Genomic DNA, 21,145 nt, shown 5'->3' with positions numbered 1-21,145 from the left:
TTTGTCACTTTTTATGGAGTCAAACTCAAAGTAAGGTCAGTACTTCCACGCTTTAAACGCTGCACGCTCATACTCTCTCTGCACTCGATATATTATCCACTGTTGATCTGCACACAGCTGTTGTCACAACGTCGCACTTGCTAACGTCATTGTCATGAGACATTCTCGCAAAAAATCACGGTTTTAGTAACGCAGTAACGCAGCGTTCCTATGGGAAAGTAACGGTAATCTAATTACCGTTTTTGCAATAGTATTCCCTTACTTTACTCGTTACTCGGAAAAAGTAATCGGATTACAGTAACGCGTTACAAGTAACGCGTTACAAGTAATGCGTTACAAGTTTCACTTAATATTTCTGTTTTTATGTTACATTTTATATTTTAACCATTGTATGTTAATATTCTTTACATATACTATGTATTCTACGGAGCCCCGCAGGGGACATGGGAGAAAAAAAAATTAAGACGAACTAACTCAAGATCTCACAAAACTTTTGCGAGATCTCGCAAAACAAACTCAGGATCTCGCAAAACAAATTCGGGATCTCGCAAAAGTTTTGCGAGATCTCGCAAAAGTTTCAGCCGCATTCTTCTCGACCGGGAGGAACACTGCTTTCCCGGCACATCGTGCCTCGACCTCCCGGTCGGCTTCGAGCAGGCGTCCGAAGAATGCGGCTAAAAGTTTTGCGAGATCCCGAGTTTGTTTTGCGAGATCTTGCAAACGTTTTGCGAGATCCCGAGATAGTTTTGCGAGATCTCGCAAAAGTCCGTCTTAATTTTTTTTTCTCCCATGTCCCCTGCGGGGCTCCGTAGTATTCTGCCCTGATTACTATGTAATTGTTTGCTGATGCAATAACTATCTGAAAAGGGCCTCATTAGCTTGAAGAGTTTAACTTATGAAGTTGTTAATAAACGTTTCAGATTGGTTATTTTTTCCTTTGACATTTTGCTTGTTTAAGAAGAGAAATCAGACTCACAGGCAGCACACTCAAAGGGCATTTGCAGCATCTCAGACGCCAAAGTTCAGATTTTGACAGACAATGGGGGATTCATTGAGTATGAGTGTTAAATCTGAATTTATTATGAGTCTTTTAAGGATGCTAAACTTAATGACTAAAATGTTACTTTTCATGGGCAAAACTAGAGCTTTGATTTTGATGGGAAAAGGGGAGGCGTCTATATAAGTCCATATAGTGTATGCATTCAGTTTATAATTTGTACTGGAAATAGAACACATAGAACACAAACATGTCTGTGTTCTATGTTGTCTACTGTATGCCAGGCCCTCACTTTTAAAGCGTACTGAGTGAATACAGACGCAGATAGTCTCCCTCTTCGCTCTGTTAGTGCCTGTGCCTTTGAAAAGCGCTCCTGTTTGTTTACTCTGTAGTCTCAAATTGGGCGTGATGCTTGGTTAGATTTCCATCAGGAGCTGGCTGGAGGTCATTGCAGGGGACCAGCTTCAGTCCTGTGAAGTCTTCAGCTGCCTATGTTTAGCAGAGTACTTCTCTAATGCTTTTGCAAAAAAAAAACCAAAATGCCTCGGTGGAATTCAGTGAGAGTAGATGGGAAATTGGCAGCAATTCTGTTACCCATTCCATAAAAGACTCAAAGACCTAAATGATATCCTCAGTGGAGTTCTGACAGCCTATTTTTCATATAGCTTAATGAATATTTGATGGATTGCGAGTATGAGTCAACCATATGAACTGTTAAGAGGGGGTTAGTTGTACATGCTTAAATGACTTCTGATAAAATATAAAATACAAGAACTTTAGAAAATATATATCTTGAAACCGTGAATGATATTAAAGTTCATGTACTGTTTTAATTGTTTTGTTTAGTTTCTAAGTGATACCATTGACACCACTACCCTTCACTGCCATGCAGTCTAAGTGTTTTGGCTTGCTTCATGTCCTAGACCCAGTTAGTCAGGTTTAAATGGATAACGGGAAGCTTGCTACCTATTCTGTTTGCAATTCTTCTGCATTTCCCAACTTATACAGAGTTTAAGCACAAATACTTTGTGAATCTAATCAATGGAAGTCATTCTGTGACCAGAGTTGGTTGTGTTGAAACAGGACCTTAAATAGAAAAAAAATTATTATAATATATAATTATAATATAGTCTGTAGGTGATCTGCATACATTTAAAGCTAAATATGGGGTCTATTTCTAGTTCTGTTTTCACTGGTACCCCTACTTGGTACATCCTAAACCTGCATCATCATATACTGTAGCAGATTATACACGAGCATGAAGTTGTGAAAGTTGTGGCAAATGGGGGGAAAAGGACTGGGTATAGTGATGGCCACACTTACTGGCTTCACGTATTCACGGCTGCACAACTTAAATAATCAAAACATTAGGTATTTAAAAACCAGATGATGAGTGCAGCCACTGATAAGATAACTCGCCGTCATTGGCTTTTCTTTGAAGCGCACAGGCTTTGGAAGTTATTCTACAATAGTCTGCTTAATGCCTTTCATTTACCAAACAGAGCTGCTGTGTGATTGTGGCAGCACAATCACTGCTGTTAGATCACACATTTAGATGACTGTAAAGAGACACCCTAGAGTAAAGAAAAGGCCTTTAGTATAGTCAACTAATCCATCCAGTGCCATGGTACTGGGTCGTAGAGCTGGTACGAAAATTGTAATATAATGTGACATCCATCCATCCATCCATCCATCCATCCATCCATCCATCCATCCATCCATCCATCCATCCAGGGCATTGTTTGGTTTTAGCACTGTTTATGGTTATGTGAATGATATGAATTTGCACTGAGCTGCTTACCTCCTATAATTTGAAAAGTACTATTAGTATCACCACACCATCAAACATACCACTGCGACACAGGGTAGGGTCATCAAGACTGTGCAGCAAAGAAAAGAAAAGAAAAGTCCTGAAAGTTAACTTTAAATGCGGCCAGGATCTGGACTTTATTGAAAATGGTTCAGTAAGTGATTTCTTTCTGGAAATGCAATTTCAAGGCTTCGAGACAACAAAGACAATGTTGACTTTTATGTTATTCAGATTTCATTCGTGGGGACATTTTCCCGTCTACTGACCACCAGATTCACATTATGAACAAATGTTTAAACAAAGTTGTAGAAATATGTGATTTACATCCAAATGTTTTGGCAGGGAACACCTCCCCGGGTAACTTCAAAATGCCTTTGAATGCAAAGGTCCCAAAAGTAGAAACACAAAGAGATTTGCAGTCATTTCTGTTTCTGCTTTACTCTTTTTGATATCCTGAGATTTCTGGCAATGACAAAAACTAATTTTTCTTCATAAATTGTTTTATAAAGGGTTTTTTTTTGCTACTGCAATTATCTGATAGGGATCTTCTGTAATTTGGCCTTAGTTTTAGTAAATAAAAAAATATATAATTTTTCTAACAAATGAACAATTGATTTGTACTACTATTCATCCATCTATCCATTGATAGACACAGTGGGCTGTATTGGCATGGTTATTTATTGCTTCCTGCATGGTGCCAACTTTGCTTCAGGCAGCTTGCTCGGTGATTTTCTAGCAGAAAACTCTCCCTTTTTTGTCACTCTGTGGGATTTGGAAAGACTCCAGCAAACTACCTGCAGAGTCCCTCGGTACACACAGCGGTCGTGGATGAATTTGTGAAAATCAGCCACTATGATGAGAAGCTGAGAATGTTGAGAAGCAAAAAATAAAGAATTGTAGTAATAATTAGCACAATTATTAATAACTTTTAATAACTTTAAAAATGGATTTGGGCGTAAGTTTATTTTTTCACTGGTAGATTAAACTGAATCTTTTTTATTTTTGTTATTTTAAACAAGAAGGGCATTTTTTCCAGACATCATCAATAAGTTTAAGATCTGGTATAATATACACAGCATGTGTTCTCTGGTTTCATTAAAACAAACAAACAAACAAACCACAAATTAATAATTTTAGGACACTGAACTAATAAATGACGAAACACGACACTGTTCCCTTCTACACTGCGTTCACAATTTAATGTGTGAGTTCAGGAAAACACACATTTTGATTTTTCTGTGTTTCTTTACATGTGATACTGTGACATTTTTAAGCCTTTATAGGTAGCAGCACAAATGAGATTCACCTGGGTTAGTTAAATTACTGAAAAAAAAATCTATGTTAAAATGGGACTTGTTCATAATGATTTCTCTTCTTATTCATTGACTACCCCTTGAATCACACTCTGGTTTAATTGGTGGAACATATTGGACTTTTTCACACCACATAAGCCAGACTGGCCCAAGTGAAAAAAAAAAAGGGACAGCTCACTGGGCTGTGCATGACTGCTCTGGAGTCGGTGGGAGGAGTGTCAAGTCAAATGTACGGAAATGATCCCTTCAGGCCATTCATCCCTTCTATTCATGTGTGACCTACTCCTACTCTATAGGGATTAAAACAATATCACTGTCCCAACTAAGAATGAGATGTAGATTTTATTTTGTAAAGTAAAGATGAGTTTACTAACACATATTAGGGTGCTGCAATAGTTTATAATAAACAAGTAAAGCGGAGATTCTTTACATTTAGTCTACATATTGTTGTAGCCCTTGTTAAATCATAAATTGACTGATTAACTACATATTTTGGAAAGCTGGGGTCAGTTTTATACCCAGGCTTGATTACTTCCACAATGGCTGAATAAAAGACCTCAATAAGCAACACAACATGTTACGATCTAAAGAAACAGCTAAGAAACAAAGTTATTGACATCTATCAGGCTGGAAAGGGTTACAAAGCCATTTCTAAGCTTTGGAGTGAACTATGGTGAGAGCCATTATCCACAAATGGTGAAAACGCAGTGGTGAATCTTTCCATGAATGGTCGGCCACAATTACTCCAAGAACACACTGACGACTCAACCAGGAGGTCACAGAAGAACCCTGAACACCCGCCCTCTCACATCATCTATAATTGACTGAGACAGGACTCTCTTCCAGACACTCTAAACCAAGGCACAATGTACATTCCAAATTCCTTTAACTTTAACTTTAATTTTAAATAGGTTTATATTGTCTATCCTGTAAAATAGTCAGATGTCTATTCATACAGGGAATGCAGAATTATTAGGCAAATGAGTATTTTGTCCACATCATCCTCTTCATGCATGTTGTCTTACTCCAAGCTGTATAGACTCAAAAGCCTACTACCAATTAAGCATATTAGGTGATGTGCATCTCTGTAAAGAGAAGGGGTGTGGTCTAATGACATCAACACCCTATATCAGGTGTGCATAATTATTAGGCAACTTCCTTTCCTTTGGCAAAATGGGTCAAAAGAAGGACTTGACAGGCTCAGAAAAGTCAAAAATAGTGAGATATCTTGCAGAGGGATGCAGCAGTCTCAAAATTGCAAAGCTTCTGAAGCGTGATCATCGAACAATCAAGCGTTTCATTCAAAATAGTCAACAGGGTCGCAAGAAGCGTGTGGAAAAACCAAGGCGCAAAATAACTGCCCACGAACTGAGAAAAGTCAAGCGTGCAGCTGCCAAGATGCCACTTGCCACCAGTTTGGCCATATTTCAGAGCTGCAACATCACTGGAGTGCCCAAAAGCACAAGGTGTGCAATACTCAGAGACATGGCCAAGGTAAGAAAGGCTGAAAGACGACCACCACTGAACAAGACACACAAGCTGAAACGTCAAGACTGGGCCAAGAAATATCTCAAGACTGGTTTTTCTAAGGTTTTATGGACTGATGAAATGAGAGTGAGTCTTGATGGGCCAGATGGATGGGCCCGTGGCTGGATTGGTAAAGGGCAGAGAGCTCCAGTCCGACTCAGACGCCAGCAAGGTGGAGGTGGAGTACTGGTTTGGGCTGGTATCATCAAAGATGAGCTTGTGGGGCCTTTTCGGGTTGAGGATGGAGTCAAGCTCAACTCCCAGTCCTACTGCCAGTTTCTGGAAGACACCTTCTTCAAGCAGTGGTACAGGAAGAAGTCTGCATCCTTCAAGAAAAACACGATTTTCATGCAGGACAATGCTCCATCACACGCGTCCAAGTACTCCACAGCGTGGCTGGCAAGAAAGGGTATAAAAGAAGAGAAACTAATGACATGGCCACCTTGTTCACCTGATCTGAACCCCATTGAGAACCTGTGGTCCATCATCAAATGTGAGATTTACAAGGAGGGAAAACAGTACACCTCTCTGAACAGTGTCTGGGAGGCTGTGGTTGCTGCTGCACGCAATGTTGATGGTGAACAGATCAAAACACTGACAGAATCCATGGATGGCAGGCTTTTGGGTGTCCTTGCAAAGAAAGGTGGCTATATTGGTCGCTGATTTGTTTTTGTTTTGTTTTTGAATGTCAGAAATGTATATTTGTGAATGCGGAGATGTTATATTGGTTTCACTGGTAAAAATAAATAATTGAAATGGGTATATATTTGTTTTTTGTTAAGTTGCCTAATAATTATGCACAGTAATAGTCACCTGCACACACAGATATCCCCCTAAAATAGCTAAAACTAAAAACAAACTAAAAACTACTTCCAAAAACATTCAGCTTTGATATTAATGAGTTTTTTGGGTTCATTGAGAACATGGTTGTTGTTCAATAATAAAATTATTCCTCAAAAATACAACTTGCCTAATAATTCTGCACTCCCTGTATTAATGTACAGAATTCAGAACCCCCCCCCCCCCCCCCCCCCATTGTACAGAACCCCCCATTTTTGCACATGTCGAGTAGCGTGTCATTTCACTGTGTGTTATACTTGTATAACTATGCATGTGACAAATAGAGAACCTTGAACCCTGAACAAAATGTAAAGAACTTGTGTTACTTTTCCAAGTTAAGGTTCATGATTCAACAATAAGAAAAAGACTGGACAAAAATGGCATCCACTGGTTTCAAAGAGAAAACCACTGTTGCCCAGAACGAACACAAAGGATCATCTTATATTTGAACCACGAGACTTGTGGCAAAATATTCTTTGGACTGTCGAGACAAAAGCTAAAGTTTTTGGAAGGTTTGAGTCTCGTTACATCTGGTGTAAAACTTTGCACAGCATTTAAAAAAAAGAACATCATACCAACAGTTAAACATGGCAGTGGTAGTGTGATAGTGTGTGACTGCTTTGCTGATTTAGGACGTGGATGAACTCCAGAAATCGATGGGACCATAAATTCTGCATTCAGTACGTCCGACCATCAGTTTCTACCCTGAAGCTCATCTGTATTTGAGCTGTGCAATGGGACAATAATGTGAAACGCACCAATCCACCTCTCAGTGGCTAAAAAAACCCAAAATAAAGCTGTTTGAGAGGCCGAGTCAAAGTCTGGACTTAAATGAGACTTAGATGCTTTAGTGCAGAGATTCCCAAAGTGGGGGGCCCGCCAGACAGGGCTCCCACACAAATGCAAAGCAGAAGATGAAGCATCGCCAAATATGTTTCCAAACCAACTTCCTTCCAAGCAAAATACAAGAAAATATGATGACTGTGTAGCCTTTGGCTTCACCTGCACAAGTGACAAGGTAGGTCTCCCCGACAGAATTACTTTTCTTTGCAAGATCTCACAAAAGTTCATCTTAATTTTTTTTAATCTCCCATGTCCCTTCCGGGTCTCCATATTAAACAAAGGGGGGCCTAGCAAAAAAAAGTTTGGGAACCGTGGCTTTAGGGTAACCTTAAACAGCCGTTCATGCTTAAAAACCGTACAACGGGGCTGAATTAAAAAAATTTCTCCAAAGAAGAGTGGCCTCATTGCCAGCTATCACAAGTGCTTGATGGCAACTTCTGCTGCCAAGGTTGCTACAACCAGTTATTAAATTTAGGGACAAATTACTTTGTCACACAGGGTCAAGTAGGTAGGTCCTTAATAAGTGAAGTCATCATTTAAAAAACTGCATTTTATATTTACTCAGGTTATCTTTGTGCAATATAAAACTCTGTTTGATGATTTAAAACATTTAAGTGTGACAGATATTCAAAGGTGGTAGACACTTTCTCACAGCGCTGTATGTTTCCAGTGATCATTTGTTAATAGTTTGTTTTTGCAGCAACTGCCCATCAGGAATTAATATGAATTAATGAAGGGACTATTCAGCTGTACTAAAAACGATGAACACAATGCTACACAGTACCCATAAATATATGCCTGCCTAGTGATTCAGGGTTGCAGTGATGAAAATGTAAAGAATAACTTTCACCATCCGCTGGTGCAAACTGCAGAAAGTGTCTGCACACAAACACTCCAAGCTGATGTCGCGAAGCTGTCTTTCTCCACATGCCTGAGCTCATCATGAAAGGTGTCACAAAAACAGCACGTAGATTGTTTACTCTAAATTCTAGTCGACAAATATATCACAAAGTGGTGGCAAACGGATATGATTAACCTAAATTTATTCACAACTTCATGTTTTGGTTGTAATCGTGATGAATGAATGAAGAATTCCCGAGTTAGATCGCTCCCTTTGAACAAGTCTTTTGGTTGACATAGTAAACATGGCCAGTAAACAGTTCCATAATCATAAACAACAATGCTGCCACTTTAATATGGAAAGAAGCGTCAGGGGCAAATCACTGCGTCACTGCACTCGGGGATCGCTGTTTATATGCTTTGCTTTTTTTGACAAACCATGCTGGCTTTGTTCAGTGGCGGAATGGCTCACCTAAATACAACAGTGCACCTGCTGTCTCCTTTCATTTCTTGTTCGATCACAGCACATAATTGCTAGTCAGCACCTGCTAAGCATTCATGATGTGGGAGTGCCTGTGAAAATACAAACATATGTACAGAATTTTTGATCTTCCTGTTTAAACTCTCAGTTCCGCCGTGTTGTAGAGGTGCAATGCTAAATTTTAACATAAAATAAACACGAGGCAGATGACATATGAGGGCCTTACAAGACTGACTGGGAAAAAGCCATGGAATAATCTTTGCCCACAGGGCTCATTGATCTGCCTTTGAAGAGCTGAGAGGATGAGAACATACAGACATGCCAATGATTACACATTAGGGTTCTGCAGTTGTGTTTCACAGTAAAGTGACACATTTGTGCTTTATTTGAAGTATGACAGGATAAACTGACATGCACATGTTATGTAATATTCATCATCCTTCCTTAAAGACATTCATGGTAACACTCGTGTTTGTGACGATAAGCCTCAACCTTCTACTATCACTTCCACAGAACCTATAGGATTGCCTTGAAGAAGTCCAGCTTCAATCATCATTGGACTTTACCAGAACAGCTTTGCATGTTTCACAGCTCCAAAATCATTATTTATCTTATGCTAGCTCTTCATGCAGCACCTCACTTCATCCTGAGTCTGTAACAAGCCATCTCTTTGTAGCTCCATCTGTCTCTTTTCTCTGATTTCCTGCTGCTTTGCCTCGTTACAGCAGCACTGCCTCGTCTGTTGCTTGTGTGCAGGCTCTGAAAACAATCTGCAAAAATACTATAAAATATAAGTTCCTGATTAAAATGGTCACTTCTCAAATCCAGCCACTTATGTTTGAGACTGAGTCTGATCCGGAACTTGAAAGCTGACAGCACATGCGCAGCCTAACCGAAAAACCTACTCCATACTCCATATTTCCTGCCTTAATGGACAAGTGCATTGGCTTGAGGCTGAGGCTAAAAACTGACTGACAAAAAGAAACTGCACCCACTGTAGTATAGTGCTTTTTTCCCCAAAAATGGAAAGCAAATGTAATTTTACTTCATAACCAACAAAACTTATAAAGTAGTCCTAAACAGAGCAGCAGAAAAACGTAGGATGCAGCAGGTGGTTGCTGTGTTAAAAAATAAAAACGCATTTAGAGCAGCTTTTGGCTGAAAGAGATAAGATGTACATACACTGACCTTATTTGAAACTATAGGTATCTAACATTGTAACAAACGAAAGAAAGCAAAATCGTTCCACTTTAAAATTGTGCCATCTAAACCAAACAAAAACAAAGCCAAAACGATTACGCTATCACATCATTTTCCTGTAACATTTTTTTCTAATGTGCAGCTGTAAGAGGTGAATCAATTACAAAAGATTCACTACCCTGCCAACATTTCTGTCTGTCTTTTAGCAGCCTGCACAGCCAGTCTCTCAGGCACTTACAGCTGGATTGTAGCTCAGTAGCAACACCAACAAATAATTCTTGATAGGACCTTTTTCAGTTTGTTTGGCTTTCAGCTATTTCTGGTTTACTTTAGCTCATCTGACACCTCAAATACCATGTCTCTTCTTCCACCAACTCTAATGTCTTTTTACATTGGCAATTTTTCTGCTTTTCCAGCTGCAAGAAAATAAAAACCCAATTCTGCTGCCTCTCTGTTAATTTTCCTGTTTTTTGCAGGGAAACAAATGTATACTGGTAAAGGAAACATTAAGAGCAGATGCAATGCTCACTGTGATGGATAACCCAAAAAGTAACTATATTACCAAGGGCTTATGTTCCCCAGTTTCATAATCTGCTTACACACATCAACCTCACTGCACGCCTCACCCACGTGCAGCAAGTTTCAGAGCTGAAATTTTCACACTGGTGAACACAGCACTTTGGGAACATAAGAATGGCCTCTGCATAACAAATTAAACTCAAGCTCAAAGCATGTTGCTGTTAAGTGAAGGAATTGAATATGATACTGCAAATCTGCAGTGCCCCAAAAGTGGTAGGCGTCATCTTTGGGAAATGGCTACTCTGATTAAAATTTCAGTGGAACAACTGGGACGGATCAGTCGATAAGCAGATTGACAGGTGTCGTTAAACAGAACCAGGATGGATTTTTCTTTACTTTCAGTGTTTTTAAGTTAAGCTAACTGACTTTATTTTACCATCTTTATTTTAATGAATTATTCCTGTGGAGTCTGATTTGGCCACTACCTTAATAAATATGCAAAACAATATGCTCCACAGTAAGTAACAATATGTCTTCAGCAAATGTGAAATTGGAGGATAAAAACTTGCAACACTCAATATGCCTGTGTGGATGAAATCAGTTAAATAAATCATACAGCTTAGTTAATTCAGAATATTACAAAAACCACTCGCTGGTTGTAAATATAAAGGGCATTGGTGTTAGCATTCGTGCCAGAGATGCAGGAAAACAGTACTCTGCAGATCCTGCAAAGCCAGTAGCAATTACAAAGAAAAGACATTGTTTTTTGATGATGCTGGGGATATGGAGATCACTTCCACTCGACTAAGTGAGTCATCCAGCCTTTTCAGCTCTTTGACAGGCAAAAAACTCCACCAGCTACCTTGTTTGTTCCTGTCATGTCTGTTACTGAGACTGTAATGCTTGATACTTGTTCGAGTGCCCGTGTGTCTGTATGTGTATGTGTGAGTGTGTGTGTGTGGTTTAATTTAGAGGTACAGTACTTATGGCATACTAGCATGAATCTTAAATCTTCTAGAAAAAACTAACTTTGGTTTGTGCAGAACTGAGCACAGTTACACAGCTATATCATTTAAAGCACCGACACACTGTTCATCTTCATGATCTCAAAGAGATCGCGGAAAGTCTTTCTTGGAGGAAGGAGAAAACATTGGCTTCATGAACTGTGGGTTGTGGGAAGGTACAGTTACATGGGGACCCAATCCTAGCAATTAAAAAGAAATGAGCAAATAAAATCAATGAGGATCACTTACGCTGTGGTGTCAAAGGACTCACCAGAGGACAACACAAGTCTATATCTTAATTAGGAGAAATAATGTGTTTATGGGCCCAGCACAGAGGAAGAAGTTGGCAAACTACAATGGTCTTTACAAATCACACCAAATTTAAAGCTAAAAGAGTTAATTAATTGCACTGGACATGCTTTTAAGTATGTTTACTAATCCCTGTTCAGGCACACATCATCACTGTAACAGTTTTTGTGTAAAGCTCTTCATTATTTAGTGGGGGGTGCAAAAATATGCAAATTTGAACTCTGCTGAACTTTGTGGGTGCAGCCAACTGAAAACTGTTCACAATAACAAACAGAGAGACAGAGAAAAACCCAGCCTTTCTTTGGTTAATTATTTCCATACCTGCATTGTATAGTAATAAGCGTACAATATACAAATATCAGATATAAAACCTCCATAAAAATAAAAATATTTATTTATTAGCTTAATTTAAGCAAGCAGATGTGACTGCAAATGAGCCTGAGTCTCTCAGTGGTAGTAAAGTGCTGCTACCAGCAACAGCAATGTGGATAAAGGTGCATGCAGCATCATCCAGGGCTGAAATATGAAAGAAATGCAGCTTCTGTAGTGGCCACTTTAGAGATGCTCTAAAAGCAACTGAATCCTAATAGGCTCCATCTTAAAATACCCAGCTAAGCTTATTAAGAGTCATGTTTATAGCTTGGTACAAAAGGTCTCAGTCACACCAGGTTGAAAAATGTGTATTCCCTAAACAAAAAAGCTGCTTTTGAGTTCTTTGTTTGGAAGCCGATTGCTGACATCACCCATAGTTTTCATAAAAGATGCCAACTTGTCTGACAGCATTCACCATTTTACTCTCTAATGTTGGCCGATCAGAAAGTCTAGAACCTAGGAGGGAAAAAGTTAAAGATGACAGTTTCTAAATGGAGGGACAGTAACTGTGTGTCTATATGTAACTCTAAGTGTATATTTTGTCTATATCCGCCATTGTAGAAATTCATCTCATGTAAACAATAACGTGGTGCACAGGGCGATGTCAACAAGCCCCACACCTTTGGCGTTGCGTGACTAAATCTCAGTTTTCCTCATCCACATGTAAACGCAAAAACAAAGTTTTCGAAAATCTGTGGCAGGAAAATCCCAGTTTTCAGTGATCCAAAATGCCGTTTACATGTGGACGAAAGGCCCAAACGGAAAGAAAAAGCTGCGTTTTCAAAAATACCCATGTACATGTGGACGTAGCCTGTAACTGTAAAATTGTATCAACTCTTAAAAGCTAGCTAACTAAGCTAATATAAGCAGCAGCAGCAGATTGAAAGTTGTGTCTCTAAATGACCCTGATGTTTATAGTTGGTTAGCCGTTGTTTGTTTAGCAGTGTTTTGTGGCCAGGTTTGCAGATTCAGTTGCATTTTTAACATGAAGGAATGAAACAGTAAGTATGTCGAGTGTAACTGGTAATATTAGCTAGGGTTGCTGGGACATTGAACAAGAACATTAAACTAGAATTAGGCTAATTAGCTGAAAATACTGAAGCCACCCATCAAACTCTTTTCATGTTAAGACTGTGAAATGTGAAATCCAGTGACAAGCCTGACATTTGGAGTTAGAGCTGCAAAGCAATTTTTAAATCTCCTATTTGAGAAAGAGGTTAACAGTCAATTATTATCTGTCTCTAATTTTAGCCACATGTAGCTGAGACGGTTATGTTACACTGATAACATTTGCTTGTCAAAAATGACGTTGTTCACGATGTAGCCTGAGCCTAAAAAGCTACTGTAGAGTTTGAATAATAGGATGCGTGTCCCTTCCTCTTTCTCTCTCTCGCCGTCTCTCTGAGGGTATTTTAACAAGGTGCTGACAAGAAAAATGATAATGATGTGTCTGTCATGATGCAGAGCCGGGTAAATTTGTCACAATGGCAGGTGACTGATGGTCTAGGATCATCCAACGGCCAAACCCTGAATTCTTTCCCTGAACACACACGCAGACACACACGTGTAGACACACACAAAAATCACTCAGCACGGGTAGCTACAAGCAGGTAAATCACTTTCTTCCTCAGGTTTATCCTCATTGTTCATGAACTGCCTGTCTTTTTTTTTTCAGCCTGCAAGTGACAATGTCATTACAGTAACCTTTACAAAGTGTAAACTACTGTACTGTGACTGTAACTTTATATGTATGAAACCGATGCTGTGATCATTCTTCTTCTGCATAGCAATATGTAGGCTACATCAAAGTATTCACCAAGGTCGTTACTGTTTCAATGCTACACAGATTTCTGCTTTAATGCTCGCATAGATACAATGTGATGCTGACATCTTAACATGCAAACTGCTTTTTTTAATGTATCCAATAAAATCAGCAGTTGGTGTTAATTTGTTTGATTGCCAATATTTTAGTTTCTAATCTCATGGTGAGGCATTGTCAGTGTTAAGAGACATTTTAATGGTTCTGTAAAGCATTTAGAGCAATCTCTCTTCTTTTATTCAAAACGAAGGCATAGGCTATTTTCACAGCAGTTACTCTGATATGAAAGGGTAGGTAAAACCCAACTGTTATAAGGACATTATGAAGGTTATGCGCTGTGTTTATCCGCTATTTAATGTCAAAATGGCTGCTGGGAAAAAAAAAACTTGCGTAATCTAGATAGAACGAAAAATATTTCACCACCTACTCTTACATAGTACCACTGCGATACTGTCTTTTAATACTTACAATATTAATACTTAAATAGGGTTAGGTTAAAAAATATATAACAAGGTGTAAAGAGCATTGCATAGATTTGATATATTTAATCTATGTTATGCTTGACCTATTGGCTTATTTTATAGATTAAATATAATATTGAATTAATTAATTATTCAACAAAAAAACCCCACAACACCAAAACCATCATCTGACAAACAAACAAGAATAAAATTACCAAACCGTGTTTTACATTTTCCACAATTCAAAAGACACAACATATCTTATGGCAGATAAATTGTGATTGTCAGATGTGACACAACTTTTATGTGCCGAGAGAGAAAAGACTGAAGTCACTGTGAGTTTTGTGTTTGGTGACTGAGCAGACATGCAAAGAACATTTCCATAAATATTTAAAGAGAAAGTAGGAAAGCAAAGCTGTTTTCATACAGTGATGGAGTCATGCTTATTAAAATCTGCCTTTCAAGGTTTAGATACACTAAAGTGCAATATAACACGTAGCCAGAACCTGATTGTTGCGACAGGATTTTATTTCTATTAGTCTAAATGACACGTGTATTAAGTTTAATAATGTTAATGTCAGTAAGGTTGCAAATCTACTGGCATTTAGCGAAGTCTGGTTAAGCCAAAGTATTTTCAGTATAAGAAAAATCCTTCTCAGGAAAGAAGATTAAAAAGAAAAAACTTCAAATGATAAATTATTCAAACCCAAAAAACTGAAAACACTTGGCCTGCCAGTTATTACCTGGCAAATAAACCAAAGGTAAAAACAAAATGTTCACAAATTTTGTCCATTATTTCTGTGCTCTTCAATGTAATTACAGATCACATTTCCATGGTGAATATCAGACATACACGGCATGTAAGAAATGACATTATGATTTCATTTTAAGCCACAAAGCCTGTCTTACAGCAGAAGGGCTCTGGCACCAATTCACCTTAATGTTACTAACTACATCTGTGCCTTTTTCTGTCGTGACATGTCAAAATGACCATCATTAAAAATAGATGTTACAGGCGTATTGGTACTATTAAGTATTGTGTGTGAATATATATATATATTTTTATTTTCTTGCTGTGTATTGGAGTGTTAGGAGCACTACGCTTGCAAACACATTAGTAACTATTTTACGTGCCAGAAAAAAAAAAATTGTTTTTCTTGGTAGATTTGGTATAGCAAATAAAAATGTAGATTTATTGGTTTGATTTTAATGAAAATAAAGAAACAGCACTTTATACATGCTTTTTTTTCTCCTCTTTTACTTGCTGTGGAATACTAAAACAGCCTTGAGCTTCTCCTGTGGTCATACAACTACTGATAACATCAATGGTATCAATAGTGACATTTAAACATGAGCAAGGTCCACAGGTAAATGCAAGGCTTCAAGGCTTTTAATCTAACCTCCCTTAATAGTTGATGATTTGAAAGGAGGACAATGACAGATTGTGTAGGGGTTCAATCCATAAATTTCTATAATGTAAAGATATGCTTCAGTGGTGAGAACTGACCTGTGATACATTTAGAAGTTGTCTCTGAAAGGCAGATCAATATTTCTTGTGAGCTGCATGGTAAGCAAATTGAAGTACAGTACTTTAGCAACAGATAACAAATACAAAATGTCACCAGACATCAAAAACAAATCTTTTGTAGCAAAAAATAAACATCCCCTGGGTTCTGCATTTCTAATTATAATACAATGAAACACACTGGCTTTCCAAAGCAAAACCCATGTCTGCACAAAAAAAGTGATTTAGAATAAAAAAAAATACACTTTTTCTGACACCCCAAGGGTGTTTGGGTCTAACTAGATTCATCATTCTGTTGCAACAACAGCTTTTCCCATTACTGTCAAGCACATCATCCCTTTGCGACAATAGATTTTCCTCTTCACAACCAAACAAGACACTAACTTTTTAACACATGTCATAAAGCTGTGAGACATCTCATTCAGTGCATGGGGGCCCATGTTGATCTGAGACTTCAGACGTGCCATCGGAGAGAACAAACGGTTCGTCATCTCATGGTTTCTCAAATGACAGGCTTGTCACAAAACAGCGAAAAGCTTAGATGTGCAGTTCACTTGACACACAGTCTTTGGGGATGTCTCTTAAAAAATGGTGCCCCATTTAAAAAAAAAAAAAAATCTGTTAGTGTGGGTGGGAGGATGGGATTGGGGTACTTAACAAATAAAGCACTGGCCTACAAAAGATCCAGAGGGAACACTCTATATGCCTTCTTGGTATCCATTTAACAGGAGGGCTTACAGCAGCCGGCTGCTTACAGCCAAACTGAAGTGCTATATTACTCACCATGCTCAGCTGGAAACACTATAGAAAATGTGTTTGCCTAGGATCTACTCTCCTTTATCAATCCCAAACAGCAGGGACTAGAGCTTTAAGCACTATGCCAGGGCTCCAGCAATAGCAAACAACATTTCAGACAGAAAAAGAAGAAATGGTTTCACAAATAAGATTTCAGTTTTGTCTCTTTAAAATCCTTTAAAGCTGAATCTATCACAGCGCATCCTACTGAATTCCCATCGAGACTATTCAAAGGCACTGCCTTAGAAAAGAAACATGCAGCCTTAGAAGTACAAGCTCAAGTTTGAACACATGTTGACGAACCTACAAAGAAAGAGAAAACGAAAAACAGGTGCAAGGGCACTCGATTCAGATCTTACCAATGAAGAGGTTCCATTCAGAATCTAGGTCTGCCTGGTTTGCTAGACAGCCTCTCATTACGTTGTGACAGTAGTTGGGACAGGGTTTGAGCCCAGGCATTCCACGACAGTATGGACAGTACAGCATCCTGGTCAAGGCTTTAACACATGCTGGAGCTACATTCACCTGCAAAGCAAAGAGATGCTTTTTCAGTTATGTCAGGGATTGAAAGGGTGATTATTTCTAATAGAAGTTGAAATGTTTGATGGTAGTCAAAATTTTCCAAGAGGTTTCTACCAGCACCAGTGCATGCCAAAGCATCAGCAGTCAAAAATGCAGTTTTATATGAAACTATAGAGGGGATGGAAGTCGGACGGACACTACACTCTATTGCATCTTCTGAAGCTTGAAATGTGGAAATCCAGCAGATGAAACTGCATGACAAGGTTTACATCTCTGTCCATCTCCATTTATTGTGAAGGCTGTGCCTTTTGTTGTTGGGCCATGTAACTGTGCTGGCTTGAGTAAAAGTGACAGGATTCTCACATCTGCTTCCCCTCAGAGGTGGGGATGCAGAACGGGGAGTACATCTGATAATTGGCCTGTCAGCCTCTGTATTCATGGTTGACTTTAGATTTTGAACAGCACACACTGGAGACTTCTAGTGTGTGTGTGTGTGTGTCTGTGTGTGTGTGTGTGTGGGGGGGGGGGGGGGGGGATGGTTTCCGATGGGTCAGCAAAGCAGGATAGTTAAAAGTAAAGCTAACTAAGCCAAAAAGGGACGTATCCTTACATTTAAGCAATAAAAAATAATTCAGCAGCACTTTGGTTTAGCAGATATTCAATATATACTAACAATATAAATATGTGGAAAAAATATTGATAAAATATATGCAATTTGGTGCATAAGCAGTGATTTTGCGGACTTTAATTTAAAGTCCACAAAATCACTGCATTTTTATTCATTTTCTTTCACTAATGTATCACTTTAGTGCTACTTAAACTTCTGTTAATTTTGGTACTGTCAGACAAATAAAGAAATAAAAAGCAAAGACAGACGGCACAAAGCCTGCGACGAAAATAAAGCACAAATAAAAGAAGAATATAAGAAGATAAAAATGAAAAGAGAAGAACGCATTAGTGCACTACTGTAGCTCCATGGCAACATCTGAGGCTTTGCCATGACACTGCATACAGCCTGCGTCTGTTTTTAACATTCCAGCTTGTCTTTGATTTCACTCATACCATGACCAGACCACCTGTGTGTGAAGCGTGAGTGTGAGAGATTGGGGGGAAAAAAAGACAAGAGCGATGTTAGAAAAAAGGCAGAGAGAGAGAGACAGAGAAGCAGAAGGCAGAGATGAGCGCTATTAATGTATTTGCTTCCACTGCTGCTCGGCACCAAGCGACAAGGATCAAATGAACCATCTTTGACATTTGCAATCTGCCAGTGACATCACGCGATGTCTTGTAAGAAGGCCATTAAACCGGGTTGCTAGCTGTCAGTTGTAGCGCTGCGTGTCATCCGCTGGTATGTGTTCTTGTAAATTGTTTATATCTCTCTGGGAGTGTAGCGAACATATGGGAATTTTTCAGGAACAAGGTTCATTTGACAACACATTAGAAAGCTGACATGCATGGGAAACCAGAGTGTTACATTTGAAACCATTAAAAAAATAGGACATCACTGCGTTATAGACAGAATTAGGAGAATATTACTAGAGCTGGAACACACACACACACACACATATAAATAAATCTGTGTGTGAGTGTTTTGCTATTTTCTACTCACGCACCACAGTCACACACAACACTCATGGTGCCCTGATGAGGAGTGTAGATGTTAAAAATATATTAATAATCAGTTAGAATATGCTTACAGATACATTACTATGTCTTATAGCCCATTTAAAAATGAATAGTGGTGTAAAGTAAAATGCTGCTAATCGACATATTTATAAATAATTCATATATTTATTACGTTGTTTCTTTGTTTTTTAAAGTGACATACTGTACACCGATCAGTGTACTGTTATAGGAGCCTACTATAACGCCTTATCGAACCCTTTGCGAAGGGCAGTTTTGTAATTTAATTTCTACATTTTCTGATTCACAAACTGAGCTCGAGGAAGTTTTTTTTTTTCTAAAAGAAACATTAGAGCAGACTGAGAGTGAACAGGCTGTGGAGAAATCCTAAGATGCTGCCAAGGATGCAGAGCAGCAAACACCAAGAAAACAGAGAGACAGATACAGATGAAGCAGACGGAGAGAAAACCGGACAAGACACTAGCAGACAAACAGAAGGAATAGGCAGGTGCCGTCACCACACTTGGAAACAGAAACAGGACCAACTAAATGCCAATCACAGTGTTTGGTTTGGAGAGAACATCCTGTAAAATTCCACAGACTTTCTGCTTCCAAATGTACACTTTATGATTTTCAGGATCCAATACATATCATACTATATATATGTATTTATATATATATTGCCATCTATTTACAGACCTTGAAGAGCAGTCTCCAGTGACAGTGCTCTCATCTTTAGATCTCAGCCTGTTTTCTTCCCTTGCCTTCAGTACTTGCACTTCATAAAAATCCGTATCTCACATAAATTCACAAAGTCTGACTGCTACATGCAATTCACCAATCGACTGCGACTGAGACAGGGATGAGACACTTTTCCGATCCTACTCCCCCCCACATCCCTGTGCTTCTTCAGAAATATCCCCTGCCCTCTCCCTCATCAACGACTCAAATCCCACAGATTAAATACGTTATCCTATCGAGCATTTGAATCATTTTTGTTTCACAAGCTAATTTGCATATAAATATGTTTTGCGTAGTGAGAGAGAGAGAGAGCTCGTCCCTTTTGTTCTCTCTTTTGGCTCACAGTGGCCTAGTCACTGTACCTGAGCAGCAACATGAAATCCAGTTTAAACCACAATTGTAAAACAACAACCAGTTGACAGCATGACTTTGGAGTATCTGTGCTTGATAACTTCCTTGTTTCGCTGTTGTGGTATAAATGATGGCAACATCATAGAGGAGGATAATGAAAATATAGTCCCTGCACCATCTGCAACATCAACATGCAATTTTTTTCCCAACTTGTAAAAAGGATTTCATTATTTATTCAAATATTAAATAATATATCTTTTTTTTTTAAAATTGTCAGAATAACTTACTTCAGTCAATTCAATTACACTTGGCCCAGTTTCTCAGCATATAGAGAGAAAACACTGGGATTTTTTTTTTAACCACAGTCCAGTTTCAACTACGTCCTTTATATTCGATGTGGCTTTTTTGTGGCAATAGAAGAAATACAATACTGCAAATGGGAAAAGTGCTTTAAGCTGCCCTAAAGCTTTGTGAGCCTTTGGAAAATTTGCATTAAAATGATGCCTCCTAACACAATTATCTTAGTGGGATTTTTTTTACATCATCGCTGTTACTGTGCCCAGCAGTCGCCGGGTGCCCTGGATGAAGGGTAATCTGATAATCTTGTTAGCACTTATTTACAGTTGAGTAGATAAAATATTTCACAGCAGGATGAGGGGAGAACTTGGAAGTGAGATGACTCAGATCCAGAGCAAGATTAAAACACTAATCTACTCATCTGATGTTTAAGTGCAACGATAACACCGCATGGAGAGCATGTGCTTGCGCGCAAGTCACTGTGTGTGTTTTGGAGTCGTGGAGGACGAATTCAGATCCTTTAAGCAGAAAAAAAAAACTTAATTAAAGTCCCAAACTGATAAATATGAGTGCCTATTATACTAAAAAATAATGTACTTTAGGCTTTAGTTATTGCATTTTTTAAAGTGACTAAAGATAAAACACTGCATAGTTAATATTTTACCTTTTCATAACTTTTAAGTAGATTTTCTTGCAAACGCATACCTTTTTGTTCACATATATTGACACAAAACCTATTATAATATTTACATTATGTGATATTGACTTTGTTCTGTAAGTGCATTTACATAAGGACAGTGTGTGAGTAAATAGACTATAAGAATGGGATGAGCCACAAACAGCAGCCAACTCATTAGCCTGCTTGAAGATGTGGTCAGCTCCTTAGGTAAGCGTAAACATTACCAAGAATTTAAAGTGCAAGATTATAAATGCAATGAGCCTTATGGGCAACAGCA

At 38.6% G+C, this 21,145-nt stretch overlaps 1 protein-coding gene across 2 annotated transcripts in view; it reads right to left on the bottom strand.

Annotated features, from left to right (window-relative positions):
* gpc6a (glypican 6a) overlaps window positions 1-21,145 on the bottom strand; it is a 180,285-nt gene that overhangs the window by 53,515 nt on the left and 105,625 nt on the right. For both annotated transcript variants that reach the window (XM_086289758.1, XM_086289766.1), the window contains exon 4: window positions 17,015-17,180. In XM_086289758.1, the coding sequence (XP_086145884.1) occupies window positions 17,015-17,180 (166 nt within the window). The remainder of the gene's footprint in view (window positions 1-17,014; window positions 17,181-21,145) is intronic.

This window comes from Aulonocara sp. 'chitande type north' Nkhata Bay, linkage group LG1, assembly GCF_057382095.1.
Source record: "Aulonocara sp. 'chitande type north' Nkhata Bay isolate Kocher_YH1m ecotype deep benthic linkage group LG1, A_spYH_male_GT1.1, whole genome shotgun sequence".
Lineage (NCBI taxonomy): Eukaryota > Metazoa > Chordata > Actinopteri > Cichliformes > Cichlidae > Aulonocara > Aulonocara sp. 'chitande type north' Nkhata Bay.
The sequence above is the reverse complement of the archived record's forward strand: the minus strand, read 5'-3'. Positions and strand labels throughout refer to the sequence as shown.